The 20,346-nt window shown below is 44.6% G+C and overlaps 1 protein-coding gene across 1 annotated transcript in view; it reads right to left on the reverse strand.

Annotated features, from left to right (window-relative positions):
* Nucleotides 1–20,346, reverse strand: part of LOC115083897 (protein ZNF783-like) — a 35,312-nt gene that overhangs the window by 4,866 nt on the left and 10,100 nt on the right. Inside the window, exon 3 of the mRNA XM_029587954.1 lies at nucleotides 11,227–11,346. Coding sequence (XP_029443814.1) covers nucleotides 11,227–11,346 — 120 coding nt within the window. The remainder of the gene's footprint in view (nucleotides 1–11,226; nucleotides 11,347–20,346) is intronic.

The following is a 20,346-nucleotide window of genomic DNA, read 5'->3' on the forward strand; positions in this document are numbered from 1 at the left end:
CATGCGCTTTCTATGTTTCTATTAAATATAGGGGATCTCTAAGGAAATGATTGGAATTATAATGCTAAATTAATTGGGCGGATGGGCAGACTGGATGGCCCATACGGTCTTTTTCTGCAATCATGCGTTATGTTTTATGACTCACGGGACTGTCCCACAAATTGCTGCACTCATCCCAGCTGCTGCCCAATCCTACTGGAGGCCTCCTATCGTGGCAGAATACCACCATTACATAAGAACATAAGAACATGCCATACTGGGTCAGACCAAGGGTCCATCAAGCCCAGCATCCTGTTTCCAACAGTGGCCAATCCAGGCCATAAGAACCTGGCAAGTACCCAAAAACTAAGTCTATTCCATGTTACCGTTGCTAGTAATAGCTGCACGCTCACCAGCTGCTACTGACGCTGCCACCCTGGCCAGGCCAGGCCAGGCCAGGCGTGTGCATAATATAGGCTCCGCTCCAGGAAACTCTGAGTGGTGCATCCTGATGACATCAGCCCTATCCGGCTATTTAAGCAAAGGCCCCGCAGCATTACCTCGCCTCAGCAATGGGTCTCCTGCTAGAGCAGTGCATGTTGTTCCTCTGTTCCTGGCTCTTTGATTCTTCATTCCTGTTGTCCAGCCTACCTTGACCAGCCTATCCTTGCCAGCTGTATTGTCCAGTGTCTCCTGTGTGTCTTCGGCCATCCTTGGCTTGATCTTCTGGACCTGACCAAGTTTGCCTGCTGCCTGAACCTGACCTCTTTGTCTATGCTCGTCTGCCGCCTGCCCTGACCTTTGGCCTGTTCCCAGTATCTCCAGTCTGCAGCCTGTTCTGACCCTGCTGTGCCCTTGGACTCTCGTTCTCTTTACTGCCCCTGGGACCCACCTAAGTCCTGCTGGCCACCAGAACCCAAGGGCTCGACCTGTGGAGGAGGCAGCTGGTGTAGGCGAAGCTTCGGTCTATCCCACTTCAGGACACATTCGCCGGCTGTTGGCGTAGGCCTCGTGGGTTTGCCTACAAGGCCCTGTCAACTACGCCACAGCAATAAGCGCTCACTCTCGTGCCGCTCATCACATGTTTCTATGAATAAAAGGCGGCGTAATGAAAAAGCTGTTAATGAGTAGCTATGTGCATAGGGATTCCAGTTTGACATATGCAATGACATTCTTTCAGCTACGTGCATGGCTTCTCCTAACTAAAGATGCATAGTAAGTTGAATCACACAGTTTAACCTCAATGAATCAGTCACAGCCCATCCGCAACCAAATAAAAAAATCACTGATACACATCATACAGCATTTTAATAAAATTTTACATGTACAAGGGCGAGTATGACAGCCATATGCCCAGCTGTATTACAAGACAGCATTTTGGCTGTAAATCCAAAGCAAGAAGTATGCCGCATTATCCCTGGGAATTGTCTTCCATCTTCAAAAAATTATTTAATTTGGATAGAAAAAGAAACAAAAACACTTCTTGCAATTCAGTTCTGGACATATAAGCGCAAACATTATATCTACTGTATCTTGCCTTCTCTCCTTCTTGCTGCGTCTCAGCAGCCTACTCTTTTGCGGATTCTCTCAGCCGGGACATAAAAAGCATACGCCTCAGCTACTGTCAACCAAATTGTATTTCATTCATGAATCACTTTCAGTTTTGTGGGAAACTAACATATCGCAAACTTTTGTCTCATGTAGCTCAGTGCATATCCATGTCCTTTTAGGTGCTACTTTAGCGGAATATCTTGGAAAATCAAAATGCTTTTTTTTTTTCCCATAAGTCAACTGCTTGTCTTTTCTAATTGCCTGATCACAGCAGCTTTATGCACAGAGTTTAGGATGCAAGCGATATCTGCTTGTGGTCTTTCGGGTCTGATCTATGCACCCGTTCTATCCACAGCCTCCTGAAGCTTGTATTTAGGCCCACCATTGCTTCAAAAAAACCTTGCAGCTCGTTTTCAGCTATGAATTCAGGGATACCCACAAAACGTAAGTTGTTCCTGTTCTCCAAGTTTTCCAGTTTTCCTTCATACTTTTGTACAGTCTCTATGTTCCTGGATATCTCTGGTTGCAGATTGTACATCATCCTATAGTGCAGACACTCTCTGCTCTACTTCTGTCATCCACTTACCAAAAGCTGCCGCCCTTCTAGCTTATCATATATTTTGTCAAAATTGTTTTCCAGAGCTTTCACTACTACTGCTGTGAGATAAATTAAAATCACAGCGTTTAAAGGCTCAGCTAGCATCTCCACATTCACCCCTGCCATTTTAGATTCAGCTGGCTTTTTTCTTTTTTCACTGACTTGGATAGCATAACCTCTCCTGAGGCTCGGCTCAATACTATCACACTTATTCCAGGCCATTTACTAATGTATTACTCCCATGAAGCCTGAATTCCAGAGACTGGAGTGGATAAAGCAGAATGGATTAGTTTCCTCCTCTGCTCACTGCATCATGTTACCTCCCGGGGGCGGGCAGGCACGCACACACACACGGCTTAATTTGTAAACAAAAAGGAAATTGAACTGGGGAGTGGGAGTGGGAAGTGTGACTAGGGCTGGGTATGACCTATGAGGGGTAGGGACCAAGGCTGGGTGTTACCACTCCCCTAAACACATATGCTCCCTCACACACATATATGCAAATACAGCCAGAAGCACCAGAAGCAATGGGATGGTCAGGCATTTACCTCTTGTCTCTTTGACCTTGGCCATTCTCCCTCATGGCATCCTCAACTATGCCAGCAGACTGCACAAAACTTAAGGCCATGTTCCCTCTTTAACCCATATTTATCCCTTCTGGTAGATGTCATTACCACGTGTATATTGATGACATTCAGCTGGCTGCACATATGGGGACAGTCAAGGCTGGTGAAACTATGAATATATACAAATGCCTAGAGGCTATATTTAGATCATTATCAATATCCATTATAAATCTGAGTTCTTGTGGTTTAGTCACAGCAATAAGCCATTGCTTATTTGCCCCATGGTATCTGGAATCTACAATCCGTATGATCTAGAGCAGGGGTCAGGAACCTTTTTGGCTGAGAGAGCCATAAACGCCACATATTTTAAAATGTAATTCCATGAGAGCCATACAATATGTTTAATACAAGTAAATGTGTGCATTTTATGTAAGATCACACTTTTAAAGTACAATAAGTCTCTGAAAATATTACACCAGGCCTTAAGACACCAATACATCTCCTATTAGGAAAACGGACCAAGTCAGGCTGCTATAGAGTCCTACACAGAAACTACACGCCAGCAGAAAACCTCACCTAAATCATGTGCTGTCCCTCACCTAACATAGAATAAAGAGACCAAAACGCATAACAAGAAGCATGCAGATGAAAACTGAATTGGAAACTGCAACAAGCCAGAGTCTCTGTATGCAGTGTAACAAAGGAAAAAAGAAACATCACCAATCCTTATAAAACAAATCAAGAAATATAAAATCATCAGCAGTAAAACTGTACTAACAAAAAGAACATATTTCGAAACAGCTGATGAGTGGAATATCCAATAATTAAAAACTCATATAAAACATTTCCAGATACCAACAAAATATTTCAAAATAGCAGACACAAAGACCCAGTAATGAAAAATAATAAGGATACAAAAATTTTTTTGCTCTGCATACCTGGGAACGTTTGATATCCAGGTGTCCTGAGATTGTTCTGAATTAGCAGGAGGTGGGGTGGTTTGCTTGGAACTTTCTCCTCTCTCAGTCACATACCAGCGCTCGCTCTCACACTGGCTCTCAATGACACACCTATACACACATGCTCTCAGTACTCACATATACACATGTTTTTTCTCTCTCACTTATATAGGCTCTTAATTACACATTTACACACATGCTGTCTATCTTTTCACGCTTACATACACACACAGGCTTTCAATCACATAAATACATGCTGTCTTTTTCTCTCACACACAGACTCTCATTCACATGCTTACAAACATGTCCTCTCTTTCTCTCATTTACACACAGGCTCTCAATCACATACTCACATGCTCCCTCACCTAAATCAGCTCTCAATCACACAAAGACACACATGCTCTCTCTCTCTCATTTAAACACAGGCTCTCAATCACATACTCACATGCTCCATCACCTAAACCAGCTGTCAATCAGACACAGACACACATGATCTCTCTCTTACTTATACACACAGGCTCTTAATCATACATACACATGATTTCTCTCACACACAAAGGATCTCAATCATACACACATACTCTTTCACACAAACAGGTTTTCAATCACAAACTTACACATACAGGTTCCCAATGGTAAACTTACATTCATGCTCTCTCTCTCACAGACAGGCTCTCAATCACAGACATACTCTCTTTCACATGTACAGGCTCTCAATCATTCACATACATGCAATCTCTCACACACACACACACGGCCCGGAAGAGGAAGTGGAGAGTATCGGGTGCGTGCGCGGCAAGAAGAGGCCACGCTAGTGCGCTCGGCATCGGCCGGAAGAAAAGACTGCAGCGCGGCTCGGAGGAAAATGAAGAGCTTCAACCGCGGCCGATGGGACTCTGCCTCCGCGAGGGCTGAAAATGAAGAGGTTAGCGTTGGGAGGAGGCTGCTGCTGCCGCGAGTTCCCGGGGTGGGGGTGGGGGAGAGAGAGAGTGAATGAGCGAGCAAACACAGCTTGCTCGCTCATTCACTCTCTCTCTCCCCCACCCCGGGAACTCGCGGCAGCAGCAGCCTCCTCCCAACGCTAACCTCTTCATTTTCAGCCCTCGCGGAGGCAGAGTCCCATCGGCCGCGGTTGAAGCTCTTCATTTTCCTCCGAGCCGCGCTGCAGTCTTCTTTTCTTCGGGCCGATGCCGAGCGCACTAGCGTGGCCTCTTCTTGCCGCGCACGCACCCGATACTCTCCACTTCCTCTTCCGGGCCACGGGGGGGGGGGGGGGGTGGGAAGAAGAGAGCACGCAGGTGCCGCTGACTCCAGCTGTCCTGCCGCGTTCCGCCCGGGCTTACAGCATTTTAAGCCCGGTGGAGGAGGACCGGGGAGCAGCTGGGTCAGCGGGAAAGTGTGGCGACACTTGTCTGCGAGCCAGATGCAGCCCTCAAAAGAGCCATATCTGGCTCGCGAGCCATGGGTTCCCGACCCCTGATCTAGAGGTAAAGTTAGACTCCAAGTTGACCATGGCAAAACAAGAATCTTCTGTGGTGTGGACTTCTTTTTGCTGCCTAAGACAGATCCATAAACTGTATTCTTATTTAGTGCCTAGGGATCTTGCAACAGTAGTTCATGCAATTAGAATTAGTCAAATCAATTATTGCAACTGTATATTGTAAGTTGCCTGAGACGTGCCTTCAGTGGTTGCTCCAAAATACTATGGCTAGATTAATGGGAATGAAAAAATATGATATTACGCCTATTTTGTATTTATTTATTTCGTTGGATTTATTACTTACCTTTTTGAATATGAAATTCATCAAAAGCAGTTTATGATTTGCACTGGCTTGTAAGTAGATGCCAGCATTACAGTTTAAGGTACTTAATTTGACAATCACTAGAGGGAGGACATTAAGTTAAACTGCTATGGTAGCATATAACTTTAGAAAGAGAAACTATGATAGAATGAGGAATTTAGAAAAAAACAAAAACTAAATAGGATTGGTTGCAAGGATTAAAGCTTTGCATGAAGTGTGGACATTGTTTAAAAATACCATTTTGGAAGCCCAGTTAAAATGTATTTCTTGCATTAAGTAAGGTCAAAGGAATACCAAATGACTGCCAGTCTGGTTTAATGGTGAGGTAAAGGAGGCAATTAAAATTCAAAAAATGGAAAGCAGACCCAAATGAAGAAAACAGGCAGCAGCATAAGCACTGGCAATCTAGATGTCAAACAGTAGTTAGACAGGCCAAAACAGACTTTGAAAAAAAGCTCTCCAATGAGGCAAAAACTACTAATAAAACTTTTTCAAGTACACTCGAAGCAAAAAGCCTGTGAGGGAGTCAGTTGTGTTGCTAAATGAACGAGCGGCAAAAGGAATGCTCAGGGAGGACAAGGAAATAGCAGAAAAACTAAATAAATTCTTTGCCTTGGTCTTTACGGAAGAGGATGTTGGGAACATATCCACCCCCAAAACATTTTTTAATATATGTGACACTGGAGGATGCGATATTTTCATACTGACAAACTAAAGAGTAACAAATCACCAGGACTAGATGGCATCCACCCCAGAGTTCTAAAATTACTAGTAATAGCATAGCGATTTCATGTTTTAGTTACCTATAACCTATCATTTAAAACAGTCATTATTCCGGAAGACTGGAAGGTGGAAAATGTGATGCTAATTTTTCAAAAGGGTTCTAGATATGATCCAGAAAACTACAGACCAGTGAGTCTGAGGCTGGTGCTGGACAAAAACAGTACATGCCATTCTTAAAAACAAAATCACTGGCCATATAGACAGACATGGCTTAATGGAGAAAACTCTACATGTTTTTACGCAAGAGGAAATCTTGCTAACCAAGCTTTTAAAATATTTTGAAGGTGCAAATAAATATGTAGGTAAATGTAAACTGGTTGATATAGTAGTGTATTTGGATTTTCAGAAGGCATTTGACAAAGTCCTCCTTGAGAGACTCCTCAGGAAATTACAAAGTCATGGATTAGGAGGCAGTGTTCTGCTGAGGACTGGTAACTGGTTAAAAGACAAGAAACAGAGAGTAGGACTAAAGGATCAGTTTTCCAAATAGAGAAAGGTTATTAGTGGAGTACTAGGGATCGGTACTGGAGCCTATGCTATTTAACGTATTCATAAAGGATCGGGAAAAGGGGATGACAAGTGAGGTAATCAAATCTGCAGACAACACAAAATTATTCAAAGCTGTGAAAAACTACAGAAGAACCTTGTGAGACTAGGACATTGGGCAACTGAATAGCAGATGAAATTTAACGTGGAAAAGTGCAAAGTGATACACATAGGGAAAAATAATCCGTACTACAGGTACATGATGCTGAGTTCCATACTGGGAATCACTACCGAGGAAAAGGATTTTGGAGTCCTGTGGATAATAAATTGGAATCCTCTGCTCAGTGTGTGATGGCGGTCAAAAAAGCAAATAAAAATGTTAGGAATGATCCAAAAAGGAATGGAGAATAAAATGTAAAATGTCATATTGCCTCTGTATCAAGCCACGCTGCAACTGCACCTTGAGTACTGTGTGTAGCTCTGGTTGCCCCATCTCAAGAAAGACATAGCAGAACTAAAAAAGGTACAGAGGAGGCAACAAAAATGATACAAAGGTGCAACATCTCTCCTGTCATGAGAGGCTATGCGAGCTAGGGCTCTTCAGCTTGGAAAAGAGATGGCTGAGAGGGGACATGATAGACGTTTATAACATCAAGAGTGGGGTGGAATGAGTAAATAAGAGGACAGTTATTCACCCTTTCAAATAATACTAAAACTAAGTCATTTTTCACTCAGCACACCGTCAAGCTGTGGAATCTATTGCCAGAGGACATGATAACGGTAACTAGCATAGCGGGGCTTAAAAGAAGATTAGACAAGTCCCCGGAGGAAATGTCCTTAACAGATTATTAGCCAGATAGATTAAGGGAAGCTATCGCTATCCCTGGGAGTAACAGAAATTGGATCTGCAAGGTACTTGAGCCCTGGATTAGCCACTGTCGGTAACAGGATGCTGGGCTCGATGGACCTTGGCTTGACTGATATGGCAATTCTTATGTACATACGCGACATCCCACATCTTTGGCAGAGTTGCTGACAAAATGTGAACCTGTTTAGGTATTATATTCTTCCCAACAATCTGTGTTATCAAGTCCTTCTTTGGCAAACACAAAACTTTCTATGACGCATTGTATAGCCTTTAGCAGTTTTGAGGCTCTTCTCTGGAACTCTGTTCCACTGGAGTTGAGGAATGAGATTGAATATCTGAGGTTCAAGAAGTGAGCCAAAGCAACTGACTAAAAAAATATGGGGCATCAAGAACATATATAATGCTAGAGTTGAGGAATTTTTTGCGTGGGAATTTTATTATTGATATTTTTTGTTATTGTTGTACTTTATGTACTTTTCTTTTTATTAGTTTAGAATTGTACTCCACTTTGATGTTTCTCGCGGAATATCAAATTTAATAAATATAGACTAGTGCACCTGACATAAGTGCTGGGCAAAATGGTAGAAGCTATTATTAAAAATAAATTAGCAGTCATATGGATAGACATAGCCTAATGGGGAAGTTAACATGTATTTAGCAAAGGGAAGTCTTGCCTTACCAATCTGCCAGATTTTTTCTGAAGAGGTAAACATAAGAATAAGGGTGAACCGGTCAATATAGCGTCTGGATTCTGAGAAGGCATTAGACAAAGTCCCCCATTAGAGACTGCTCAGGAAATTACAAAGTCATGGGATAGATGGCAATACACTATTGTGGATTGTAAGTGATGCAAAGACAGAAAAAAAAATAGTAGGACTAAATCATCAGCTTTCCCAATTGAATGGAGTACTCCAGCGATCTATATTGGGATCGGTGCGGTTTAACATATTTATAACTGATTTAGAAAGGGATGAGGCGTTTAAATAATTTTGTATCATCTGCAGATTTGAAGTTGTTAAAACACAAGCGCCTAGCATGTTTTCGTCGATATATGAGGAATATAACATTTTTTAAATAAAATTAATAAATATGAGGCACTGCAGAAGGACCTTGTGAGAGACTGGGGTGCTGGGCATTCTAAATGGCAGATGAATTGTAATGTAGACAAGTGCAAAGTGATGTAAACAAGGGAAGCAAACCCCTAACTACAGGCATACAATGCTGGTTCCATATTAGGAATCACCAACCAGGGAAAGGATATGAGAGTTAATGTGCACAATATATTAAATCCTCAGCTCAGTGTGCAATGGCAGTCAAAAAAGCAAATAGAGTAATAGGAATGATTTGAAAAGGAATGGAACATAAAATGGAGAATATCATAATATCTCTGCATCAATCTATGGTGTGACCACACCTTGAGTACTGTGTGCAGTTCTGGTTACCCCATCTCAAAAACGATAAAGCAGAACTAGTAAAGGTACAGAGAAGGGTAACAAAAGTTGTAAATGGGATGGAATGACTCACTTATGAAGAAAGATTAAACAATTTTAGGCTCTTCAGCTTGGAGAGGAGGCAACTGAGTGGAGATATGATAGAGGTTTATAAAATCATGAGTGGAGTGGAACAGATAAATAGGGGACAGTTATTTACTACAAATAGCACTAAGACTAGGGGACACTCCATGAAACTAACAGGTGACCGATGTGAAACAAATCAGACAAAATATTTTATTCACTCAACACGCAATCAGGCTGTGACATTTATTGCTGGAAGACATGATCAAGCCATTGAGCGTAACTGGGTTTAAAAGAAGTGTGGATATGTTTCTGGACGAAAAGGTCATAAACCATGTAGATCTGGGAAAGACACTATTTATCCCTGGAATTGAGCAATAAGAAATGGATGTTCTAATTGGGATCTGCCAGGTTCGTGCTACTTGGATTGGCCACTATCAGAGACAGGATGCTGGGCCCGATGGACCCTTTGTCTGACTCAGCATAGCATCTCTTATGTTCTTATAAGAATTATTAATTGTCTCTTGGTAAAATCTGTAGAAATATGTATTCTGATGATTGGGAAAATACAGTCAAGGATAAATATCTAAAAATTCTCCTGCATAAAGCAAACTTGATGACCAGAAAACGCATACATGAGCCTTTACCCTCAGAAATGGCACGGAGAAAAGTACAAGCACACTGAACAATGAACATGGAAAAGCTGACAGTGCACACAATGGGACTGTGGGCTTTTCTCCGTTTCTAGAATATGTGGAATCGGTCTCATTGTCTCCAGCAGTCGGTAATGAAATCCTTAGTTCCTTGGATGGAGAAGCAAATGATGAACCTTTTATTAAGTGGCCTGGTCTGATCTGGTCTCCTGATACTGCTCCTTTCACAATATCACCATCAGGGAGTATGAAAATTCACTTTCTCGTGGATTAATTTCTTGCTCACTTGTAGGCATATTATTGAAATGTACATATCAAGGACTGAATCCCAGAACACTGGCCTGGGAAATCCTGAACTTATTAGATCTTGTAAGCTAAACAAGGTTAGGCCTGGCTGCTGACAGAATGGGGGACAAGCCTACTGCAGCCCACAGGGCAATGGCAAACGTCTCCAATATTCTGCCAAGAAAAGATCACAAGCACCGTCGTGGAGCAATGGATTGCCCAACCCTCAATATCCGGAAATGGGTAGAAAGAGATCAGAAAAGCAACCACCACCAAGAAATTGGAGGATTAACATAGGAAGATGTTAAACAGAGCATTTTGTTACTGGAAGAAGTGTGTGTGTGAATTCTACAATTCGAGTTTGTTAACTCTGTCATGGGTAATTAATGTATTATATTGACTATAGAAGGCAATTGCAATAGAGATGGTATCCAAACAAGAATGAAAAATGTCTGCTAGCTCACACTTTTTCTATACAAATTTTTCTTTTGAAAATAAAATGACTGCAATCAATTGATTGTCATTAACCAGTCAGATATATAACTATATCACGGCATAAACAAAGCTCTGTTCCATGTTTCTAAATTAACAAAAAAACCCTCACATCAGCGGATGTTTCGGCATATTCCTGCAGCAGGGGGCAACATTCAAAAGGCACTTATCTGGAAAACATGCGTCTGCCTGGACCCAAAACTTGGTCTCGTGTTCACATGCAATATTTCACGCATTGAAGAGAGGCATTCCTGAGGGCAGAGTCTAAAAGCACACTAAAAAGATTACTACTTCCCAAAATCGTTATGCAAACATAACATAACTGCAGATATAACTGTACACGTGCAGATTTGGTAGAATAATTTTCAAAGCTGACTTATGCCTGTAAGTCTATTTTGAAAATTGGTGTAACATGTACGGTTTCGCCAGCTATCTGATACAGGATGTTACAAAATTACCTCCTATATGCTTTGGGATAGGTCACCTTCTGTTCTCAAATGGTCTTAGGGCTTTGGGTGACTGGATGTGGGAAAGGACAGCCTATGTGCTTGGTGGCTGTTAACAGAAACCCTGTGAGTGATTCAAGAGATATGCAGAGGAGCTTGTGCAGAGGTCTCTGCAGTTCCCATCTTCTCCTTTCACTCTTTCTCTCAGTAGTTTTACCCCGGTCCCTCTTATTACTGGACTCACCTGAGCAGCTGCTTCTCCCAGTTTCTCTTTCCTCTGATTCCGGCTCATCCTTGATGTACGGCTCCTCCCCTTGTTCAATGTGGGATATGATATCAGGGGTGTTGGTCGGAGGGCCTGTTCCTGGGGTAAGAATATTGCGTTAGGTTTCCCAGAGTCACTCAGAGGTCATTTTTCAAAAATAAATTTAGGCACTAAACGTAAGTCCTAAATTTTAGGCATCTAAATTAAGACAGCTTTTCAGGCAAGTTTATAAACTGAAAAATTTTAAACTGAAGTGTCACCTAAACTTAGGCCTCTAAATCATTTGCCTAGATTTAGGGTCCTAAGGTAGGAGCCCACTGTTGAAATCAGTATTAAGTACTTTAAATGTTTCTCACCTTAAGCCTACCCTCATAGGTGCCCACTAGGGATGTAAATTTAGGTGCCTAATGAGCACAACTACATCTTCTATCATCAAAGTCCATCCTACCTTGCAAGCAGTTGATCTGATAACTGTTCAAGAAAAACAATGGGCAGTTTGCCACATCCGCAGAGGCTACTGCAGCATCCAGTGTAAAACAAAGTTTTTCCCCATCGATAAGCAGGCTGAATTAACCATGCTGTCTGGGACGTCCTCTGGGCAGAGCTTCTCTCTATGAATACAGAGCTTTGACTCTGTGCACCTGCGTGGCTCTTCCCACGTGATTACTAATCCTCCTCTGTCTTTTTTTTTTTCTGTGCAGCCAGTCGCACAGACGGAACCACTTCTCCTCAGATTCTTATTTCTTCACTTACATGAAACCCCAAAAAGGCACTTTTAAGTGCCACCATGGCACCCAAGCTTCCCGGCTTTAAGTACTGCCAATGTTACATCTGCCTAGGCCTGCAGCACGACCAGTCCACCTAAGGACCGCGGGAGAATGTCGCCCAGAACCAGCAAATTCAGAAGAGTGCCAGACTAAGGAATGAGGAGGCATCCATCGGTTTGTATGCCCCAGCATCAGATCGCCTTTCCTCTCACTCCTCTCCAGGGCCAAAGACCCCCCATGCTGAGCAGGAAAGGTGAGCGTTCTCTGGATCCAGAAAAAGCAGAGCCAAGTGGGACACGTTCCCAAAACGCTCGAACTCCTCCACGCCCTAAAAAAAAAAAAAAAAGACAGGCATTGGAAGATGTGTCTTCGAAAACCGCTTCAAAAAAGGTGTTGCCAGCCGCCAAGATCGTCAATTGTTCTTGACTGACGCATGCGTTGAAGTCGGACAAGCACGACGCAAGGAGAATGTATCGAGTCAGGCACAGACCATGCAGACTCGGCACGACACACACAGTGCATCGATCTGTGCCTTACAAATGCTACGCACGCTCCCACCCCTTGAACCTATGGACAATAACCATATCAAATATTTGACTTGGAAAGTAATATTCCTAGTCGCAGTAACTTCAGCAAGGCGGATCAGTGAGCTACAGGCATTGGTTCACTACCCTCCATTCTTGCAATTTCATTATGATAAAGTTATTTTAAGAACGCAATCGTCTTGCTTACCAAAGGTAATCTCAGCTTTCCATCTGAATCAAACCATCACATTACTCACCTTTATTCCAAGGCCTGTAAGAGGGTTTTGGATTACTACAAGCGAAGAACACATGCAGCAAACAGATCTTTTCAACTTTTTGTGTCTTTCAATCCCATTGCACCATTTCTACCGGTAGCAAAGAGGACTTTGTCAAACTGGATATCCCAGTGCATTGAGTTTTGTTACTCAAAGCGTTCAGCAGAACTGTCAGATCCAATCAAGCGATTGCCGCAGCAGCTTTAATTGCACACCTCCACAAGGTACCATTGCTGGACATTTGTAAAGCAGCCATGTGGTCATCTCTACATACTTTCATGTCGCAGTACTGTTTTCACCAGCAGGCAAATTCGGACACCTCAATGGGTTTGGCAGCATTACGCTACTCAACAAGAAGTTGAGACTGTCCACGACCATTGCGGGTTGACTACACGACAAACATTACCTCTGCAAGGGGTGGCACCCCTCCCCCTTACTTTACTATACATCAGTGTGCATGACACAACCTTAAGATGGGGCTCCCAGACAGCATGGCTAATTCAGTCTGCTTATCGATGGGAAAAAAAGCAAGTTTGCTTACCGTAAACGGTAAATAACCGATTCACATCTACCCGTTCTAGACCTCTCATGATTTTAAACATCTCTATCATATCCCCCCTCAGTCATCTCTTCTCCAAGCTGAAAAGTCCTAAACTCTTTAGCCTTTCCTCATAGGGGAGCTGTTCCATTCCCCTTATCATTTTGGTAGCCCTTCTCTGTACCTTCTCCATCGCAATTATATCTTTTTTGAGATGCGGCGACCAGAATTGTACACACTATTCAAGGTGCGGTCTCACCATGGAGCGATACAGAGGCATTATGACATTTTCCGTTTTAGTCACCATTCCCTTTCTAATAATTCCCAACATTCTGTTTGCTTTTTTGACTGCCGCAGCACACTGAACAGGCTATTTCAATGTGTTATCTACTATGACGCCTAGATCTCTTTCTTGGGTAGTAGCACCTAATATGGAACCCAACAAAAAGGTTTGCCCTCTGCCTCCACCTGCTGGTAGTAATGTCAGTTTCCACTTGCCTGGACTGGTCTGACAGGATGATGAGGAAAATCTCCTGAGACAAGCATGTTTTTTTTTTATATTTAAACGGTTTTTATTAGTAACCAGCAATCAAAAGAAGAAGATCAGTACAGAATGTAACGTATGTGACTTATGAATAACAGAATAGCAAGAAGCAATCCTCAACGGACAAGTCAAAAAGAACAGCAGCTGGCTCCATATTTTCCATCAACAGCACATAACCCCTCCCTCCCCTAACCCACCCCCCCCCGACCAATCGATAGGTAAAACAAACAGTACAGGGTGCATAAGAGTCACTGTGCCCGATGAAAAGTTGATAGACAGCATGGGAAATATGGTAAAAAAGAAGTCCCCTGTGGAGGTCAGCACTCCCAGGTTACGTCTCTGAGGCATCCTGAGTCTCTAGCCATCGTTTGTAAGGGTCTCATATTTTCTGGAATAGAGGAACACGATCTTGATGCAACGCCGTGAGACGATACAATTGGAAGTAAGAGTGCAGACGTTCCTGGATGGCAGCCAACGAGGGAGCGTGCTCCCGCTTCCAGTGAAACGCAATCTCTGATCTAGTAGCGATGAAAACCTGTAAGGCCAGCCGTTGGTTGGGCTGGCTGCCATCCGTGAGTGGCGCACCCAGGAGAGCCTGCCAGGGTTCAATGGGGTTGGTCACGGAGATGAGCTGTGCCAGCCACTCAAAGACCTTCCGCCAACATTGACGAATCTTGGGGCAAGTCCACCATATATGGAAATAAGTGCCTTTGGCCGCACAGCCTCTCCAACAAGTATCCGGAATGTCAGGAGCAAATTTATGAAGGGCAACTGGTGTGTAGTGCCACCGATATAACATTTTGTAGCAGTTTTCCTGGAGACCTGTAGACAGTGAACATTTGTGGGCCGCTGTGTAGATCTGTTCCCAGTCTTTATCATCCAGGACCTTATTAAAATCCAATTCCCATAAAGTCCGGTGTCGCACCCGGTCCAGTTTTCTACCATTGATGAGGGCGTAAATTTTTGAAATCGTTCCCCTAATAGAGGAGGCATTTTTACACATTGTTTCAAAAAGGGTACCTTTGGCCCTAATGGAACCATCCCGGAGCCCCTTATGTAAGAAATGGTACACTTTGGCATACAGAAGAAAATCAATATTATCCAGGGCATATGTTTGTCGGAGGTAATCCTTAGTTACTACAGCATTCTGTGTATAAACATGCCCCAACGTGCGAACCCCAGCCTTAAGCCAAAGATGGCGAGCCTTGGAGCCATCCCCTGCAGGTAGTATAAGGTTAGCAAAAATATGAGTCATCATAGAAAAGTGTTCCCCCCCCCACCAACAAGGATTGCCAGGTCCTCCAGATTCTCATAGTGGTCCGCAGGGCAAAGGTTTCATAAATAGACCCGCCACTCAAAGATTTGGGCTGCCATGGTATGGCAGTAATAGGGACTTGCCCTAAGTAAGCTTGTTCTAGATGAACCCACTGTGGGATATCTCTGGTCCCATGAAGGGCCACCAGAGCCCGCAGCTGAGCAGCCCCGTAATACCACACCAGATTTGGTAGTTGTACACCACCCCGAATTTTGGGTTGAAATAACAAAGCCCTGGCAACCCTAGGTGGACGGCGGCGCCAGATAAAGTGGCCCAACATCCGCTGCCAATTCTTAAGCAACTTAGAGGGTAGAAAAAGAGGGGTAGTAGTAAAAAAAAATACAGAAACCGTGGGAGAACATTCATTTTAACAATGGCTAGCCTGCCCAACCAGGAGTGGGAAAGGTCGGACCATTTATTCAAGTCGGCCTGTATAGTATCAGCGAGAGGTTTATAATTTAAGTCGTACAAGGAGTCATTATGAGGACCCAGCCGAACCCCCAGGTATTTAAGGGATGACGCGGCCCACTTGAAGGGATAAGCGACCTGCATAGCAGTAGCCGCAGTAACAGGCAGGGTAAGATTAAGTATTTCAGACTTATCAAAATTGATTTTCATACCAGAGAGTGCCGTAAAACGATCTAACTCAGCCATAACTCCCGGTAGGGAGCATCCCGGGTCAGTGAGGGTAAGCAGGATATCATCCGCGAAGAGGGAGATCTTATACTGACCGCGTCCCTTGGTCACTCCTCGAATAACTTCAGAACGCCGAATGCTATGAGCAAGAGGTTCGAAAAATAAGGCGAACAGAAGGGGGGACAGTGGGCACCCCTGCCTAGTTCCCCTCTGTATCGCAAACGAAGGACCATAACTGCCATTGACCTTGACCCTGGCTAGCGGTCGGTCATACATTTTACGAACCCAAACGAGAAAGGAATCCCCAAAGCCCATTTTATGGAGCACCTGAAAGAGGAACTCCCATCGCACCAGGTCAAACGCCTTCTCGGCATCCAAAGCTAAGAGGATCGCCGGAAGGCCTTCGTGGTGCACCAAGTCTATGATATCCACTATGCGTCGGACGTTATCCGCAGCGAGGCGCCCTGGTATAAATCCCACCTGGTCATTATGGACTAGTTCTGGAAGCACCCCATTCAATCGAGCAGCCAAGACCCGGGCCAGGATCTTCAAATCTAAATTAATCAGAGAGATGGGCCTATAAGAACTACATTTGGTGGGGTCACGACCCAGCTTCGCCAACACTGTGATCCCCGCTGTGTTAGCATCAGGAGTGAATTGGGAACCCTCCAGGAGAGAATTAAAAGCCTGAGTTAGTGGATCGGCTAGCGTGTGGGCAAATTTACGGTAGTAGAGCCCCGTATACCCATCCATCCCTGGAGCCTTGCCAGGTTTCAATTTCTTAATTGCCGCCAAAACCTCGGGCTGAGAAATGGGCTTATCTAAGAACTGTTGCTGTAAGGGGGTTAGACAAGGTAAATCAATGTTCTCCAGATAAGCGTGCAGACTATCAGTGGGAATGGCATGGCTTTGGGCATATAAATGCGAATAAAAATCAGTGAACGCTTGGCGAATCTCTGTCGGAGAGGTAAAGACAAGTTTGCTTACCGTAAACGTTGTTTCCGTAGATAGCAGGATGAATTAGCCATGCTGTCATGGGATCTGTCCATCAGGTCCGGGAGGCGGAGCTTGATAAAGCAGAGGTTGATTTTTGTATCCTCTGCGCCTGCGTGTGTGTGTTCCCGCGCAGGCAGATCTACTCTCCTCAGTCTGTGATTAAGCAGTGAAGTGTTTGAAGTACTGTGACTGCCAGGGTGGCGGGCGGGTCAGCATGGCTAATTCATCCTGCTATCTACGGAAACAACGTTTACGGTAAGCAAACTTGTCTTTTCCCGTCGATAGCAGGGCTGAATTAGCCATGCTGTCATGGGAGTCACAAGCTCCCCATTCTATGATCGGAGTGGCAATCACTTATTGTGCTCTGCTGCAGATTGTAGGACCGTGCGACCTAAACTAGCATCTGCTGACGTCTGCTGATCTAGACAATAATGTGTAGTGAAAGTATGTAAGGAAGTCCAAGTAGCTGCCTTACAAATGTCTACTGGTTGAATGTTCCTGAGATGAGCCCAAGACGTCGCTAGGGCACGAGCTTGGTGAGCTTTTGGCTTACATGAGAGAACCTCATTCCTTTTGTCATAGCAGAACTGAATACATTGGACTATCCAGCTGGAAATAGTTCTTTTGGAGACTGATTGTCCAGGTGCTTTAGGATCGAAAGATAGAAAGAGTTGTGATGGGCGTGTCGAAGAAGATGTCCTATTTCTGTAATAAGCGAGTGCTCTCTTACAGTCCAGGGTGTGAAGCAAAGCTTCCCTTGGCGTTGTATGTGGTTTTGGAAAAAACGTAGGAAGCTCTATGCTCTGATTAAGGTGAAAGGCAGAAACAACCTTCGGTAAAAATGAAGGGTAAGTTCGAAGCACCACCTTTTGGTGAAAGAACTGTAAGTAAGGTTCATAGTGTACTAGTGCTTGCAACTCGCTAACTCTTCTAGCTGACGTGACTGCTACGAGGACTACCACCTTCCAGGTAAGGAATTTTAAGTGTGCTGATTCCATAGGTTCAAACGGAGGAAGCATGAGTTGTTCCAATACTATATTAATATTCCACGGAACCGGTGGTTTGGTCGTGGGGGGTCTGATATGTAGTAGACCTTTAAGGAAACGGGCAAGCAAGGGGTGAGTTGCTATAGAGCCCTGCTTATATGGTTTGTGGTAGGCCGCGATGGCACTGAGATGGACCCTAATCGAAGTCGTGGCTAGGCCTGTTTCAAATAAGGAATGAAGGTAGTCTAGCAACTGTTGAGGTGAACAGTCCATAGGTGATACCTGTTGGGCTATACACCATGTCGTATACCTTTTCCATTTATATTGGTAATTGCGTCGGGTAGAGGGTTTCCTAGATTCCATTAGGATACGCTGAGCCTGAAAGGAGTTCTGTTCCGTTAGCACCCACCTGTCAATCTCCACGCCGTCAAGTGTAGGGACGAATGCAGTGGGTGTAACAGCGTTCCCTGGTCCTGCAATAGCAGATCTGGGCGTTGTGGTAGTCGTATCGGTGTGTCGTTGGAGAGGTGCAGTAGGTAACTGTACCAGGGCTGTCTCGGCCAGGCTGGAGCAATGAGGATCATCTGAGCCTTGTCCAGTATGCATTTTTGAATTGTTCTGGTGATCAAGGGAATGGGCGGAAACGCATATAGCAGTCCCGACGTCCATGGAATGAGGAAGGCATCCTGTACCAGCCGGAACTGGCTTGGACGAATGGAACAGAACTTTGGAAGCTGTGCATTGAGTTCCGTCGCAAACAAGTCTATCTGTGGCGTGCCCCATTTGGCAAAAATGCTGAGCACTACTTCCCTGTTGAGGGACCATTCGTGCGGGTGGAAGATTCTGCTCAATCTGTCCGCTCTCGTGTTTGCTATACCAGGTAGGTATGTGGCCTGGAGATGTATGCAGTGCTGGTGCGCAAATTGGAAGATGAGTAATGCTTCCTTGCAGAGGGTCCAGGAGCCCGAGCCTCCTTGTTTGTTGATATAGAACATCGCAACCTGATTGTCTGTGTAGACCATGACTCTTCGGCCTTTCAGAAATTGCTGAAAAGCCTGAAGAGCGTTGCGAATCGCTCGAAGCTCCAGTAAATTTATCTGCATCGTTTGTTCCGTTGGTGACCAAAGACCTTGTGTCTCGTGCACCTCTAGATGTGCCCCCCAACCTTTCCGAGAGGCGTCTGTGGTTAGAACAGAATCGTGCATTGGTTGTCTGAATAGAGCTCCCTTCACTAATGTGGACGGGAGGAGCCACCAGGTTACATCTCTCTTCATTTCTGCGTGAGGGCAATTGCCTGTGTGAGTGGTTGGGAGTGTTGACTCCATTGTCGTTTGAGTCCCCACTGTAGCCGTCTCATGTGTAACTTGGTGTTCGGCACTAAGAAATTGGCGGCTGCCATGTGGCCAAGAAGAACTAGGATTTGTCTGGCCGACGAGGCTGGTCTCGGTAAGAGGTCGTGCAGAAGCTTCTGCATTTGCACTTGGCGGTCCTGTGGCAGATACGCCCTGGATTGGGTGGTATCCAGATACGCTCCTATGAATTGTAGTTGTTGTGTCGGTGTTAGGTGAGACTTCTTGAAATTGACTACTAACCCCAGTTGCTGCAAACAATGAAGTATTTGACTGAGATGGCAGAGAAGGCGGTCCTGTGATGGCGCTACTACTAGCCAGTCGTCTAGATAAGGGAAAATTGTCATACCCCGTTGCCGGAGATGAGCCACCACCACTACCATGCACTTGGTGAACACTCTGGGTGCCGCTGATAATCCGAAGGGAAGAACCTTGTATTGGTAGTGCTGCTGCTTGTAAGTGAAGCAAAGGTACTGCCAAGAAGAAGGATGGATTGGAATGTGAGTATATGCATCCTTCAGGTCGATGGAACACATCCAATCGTTGGGTTGCAGTAAGGGTAGGATTGATTTCAGGGATACCATCTTGAATTTCTCTTTTATCAGACATTTGTTGAGGTCTCTGAGATCCAGAATGGGTCGAAGGCCCTCCGGTTTCTTGGGAATTAGGAAATATGGGGAATAGAATCCTCGATTGTAGCTGCTCGAGGGTAATCGCAGTATTGCCTTCTGTGGGCAAAGGTGTAATATCTCCGTCTGGAGTTGTGGATGGTCCCGGGACGGCCTGAGGGCTAGGACGTGTGGGAGATGTGGTTTGAACTGAAATTGAAGACGATAACCTTGATTTACAATGTCCAATACCCATTGATCCGATGTTATTTGATCCCAAAGGCAACACGGGCTTGGATTCTTCCCGGCGGCGAAGGGGTGAGTGATGGTGGCTGCAGGCTCAAAAAAGACTGAGTGGCTTTAGGAGCAGCTGACTGTGCTGCGGTTGCTGGCGCTGCGCGCGTGGCCTGCCTCTGCGGGGCAGATTAGACTGTTGCTGTTGATGCTGCTGCCTCTGATAAGGCTGATACGCCTGGTAGGTTTGAGATCGGTATCCTGAATATTGACGGAAAGGTCTTCTGCCGTAGGCGGATCTACGTTGGTAAGGATAAGCTCGTTTCA

This window comes from Rhinatrema bivittatum, chromosome 2, assembly GCF_901001135.1.
Source record: "Rhinatrema bivittatum chromosome 2, aRhiBiv1.1, whole genome shotgun sequence".
NCBI classification, from domain to species: Eukaryota; Metazoa; Chordata; class Amphibia; order Gymnophiona; family Rhinatrematidae; genus Rhinatrema; species Rhinatrema bivittatum.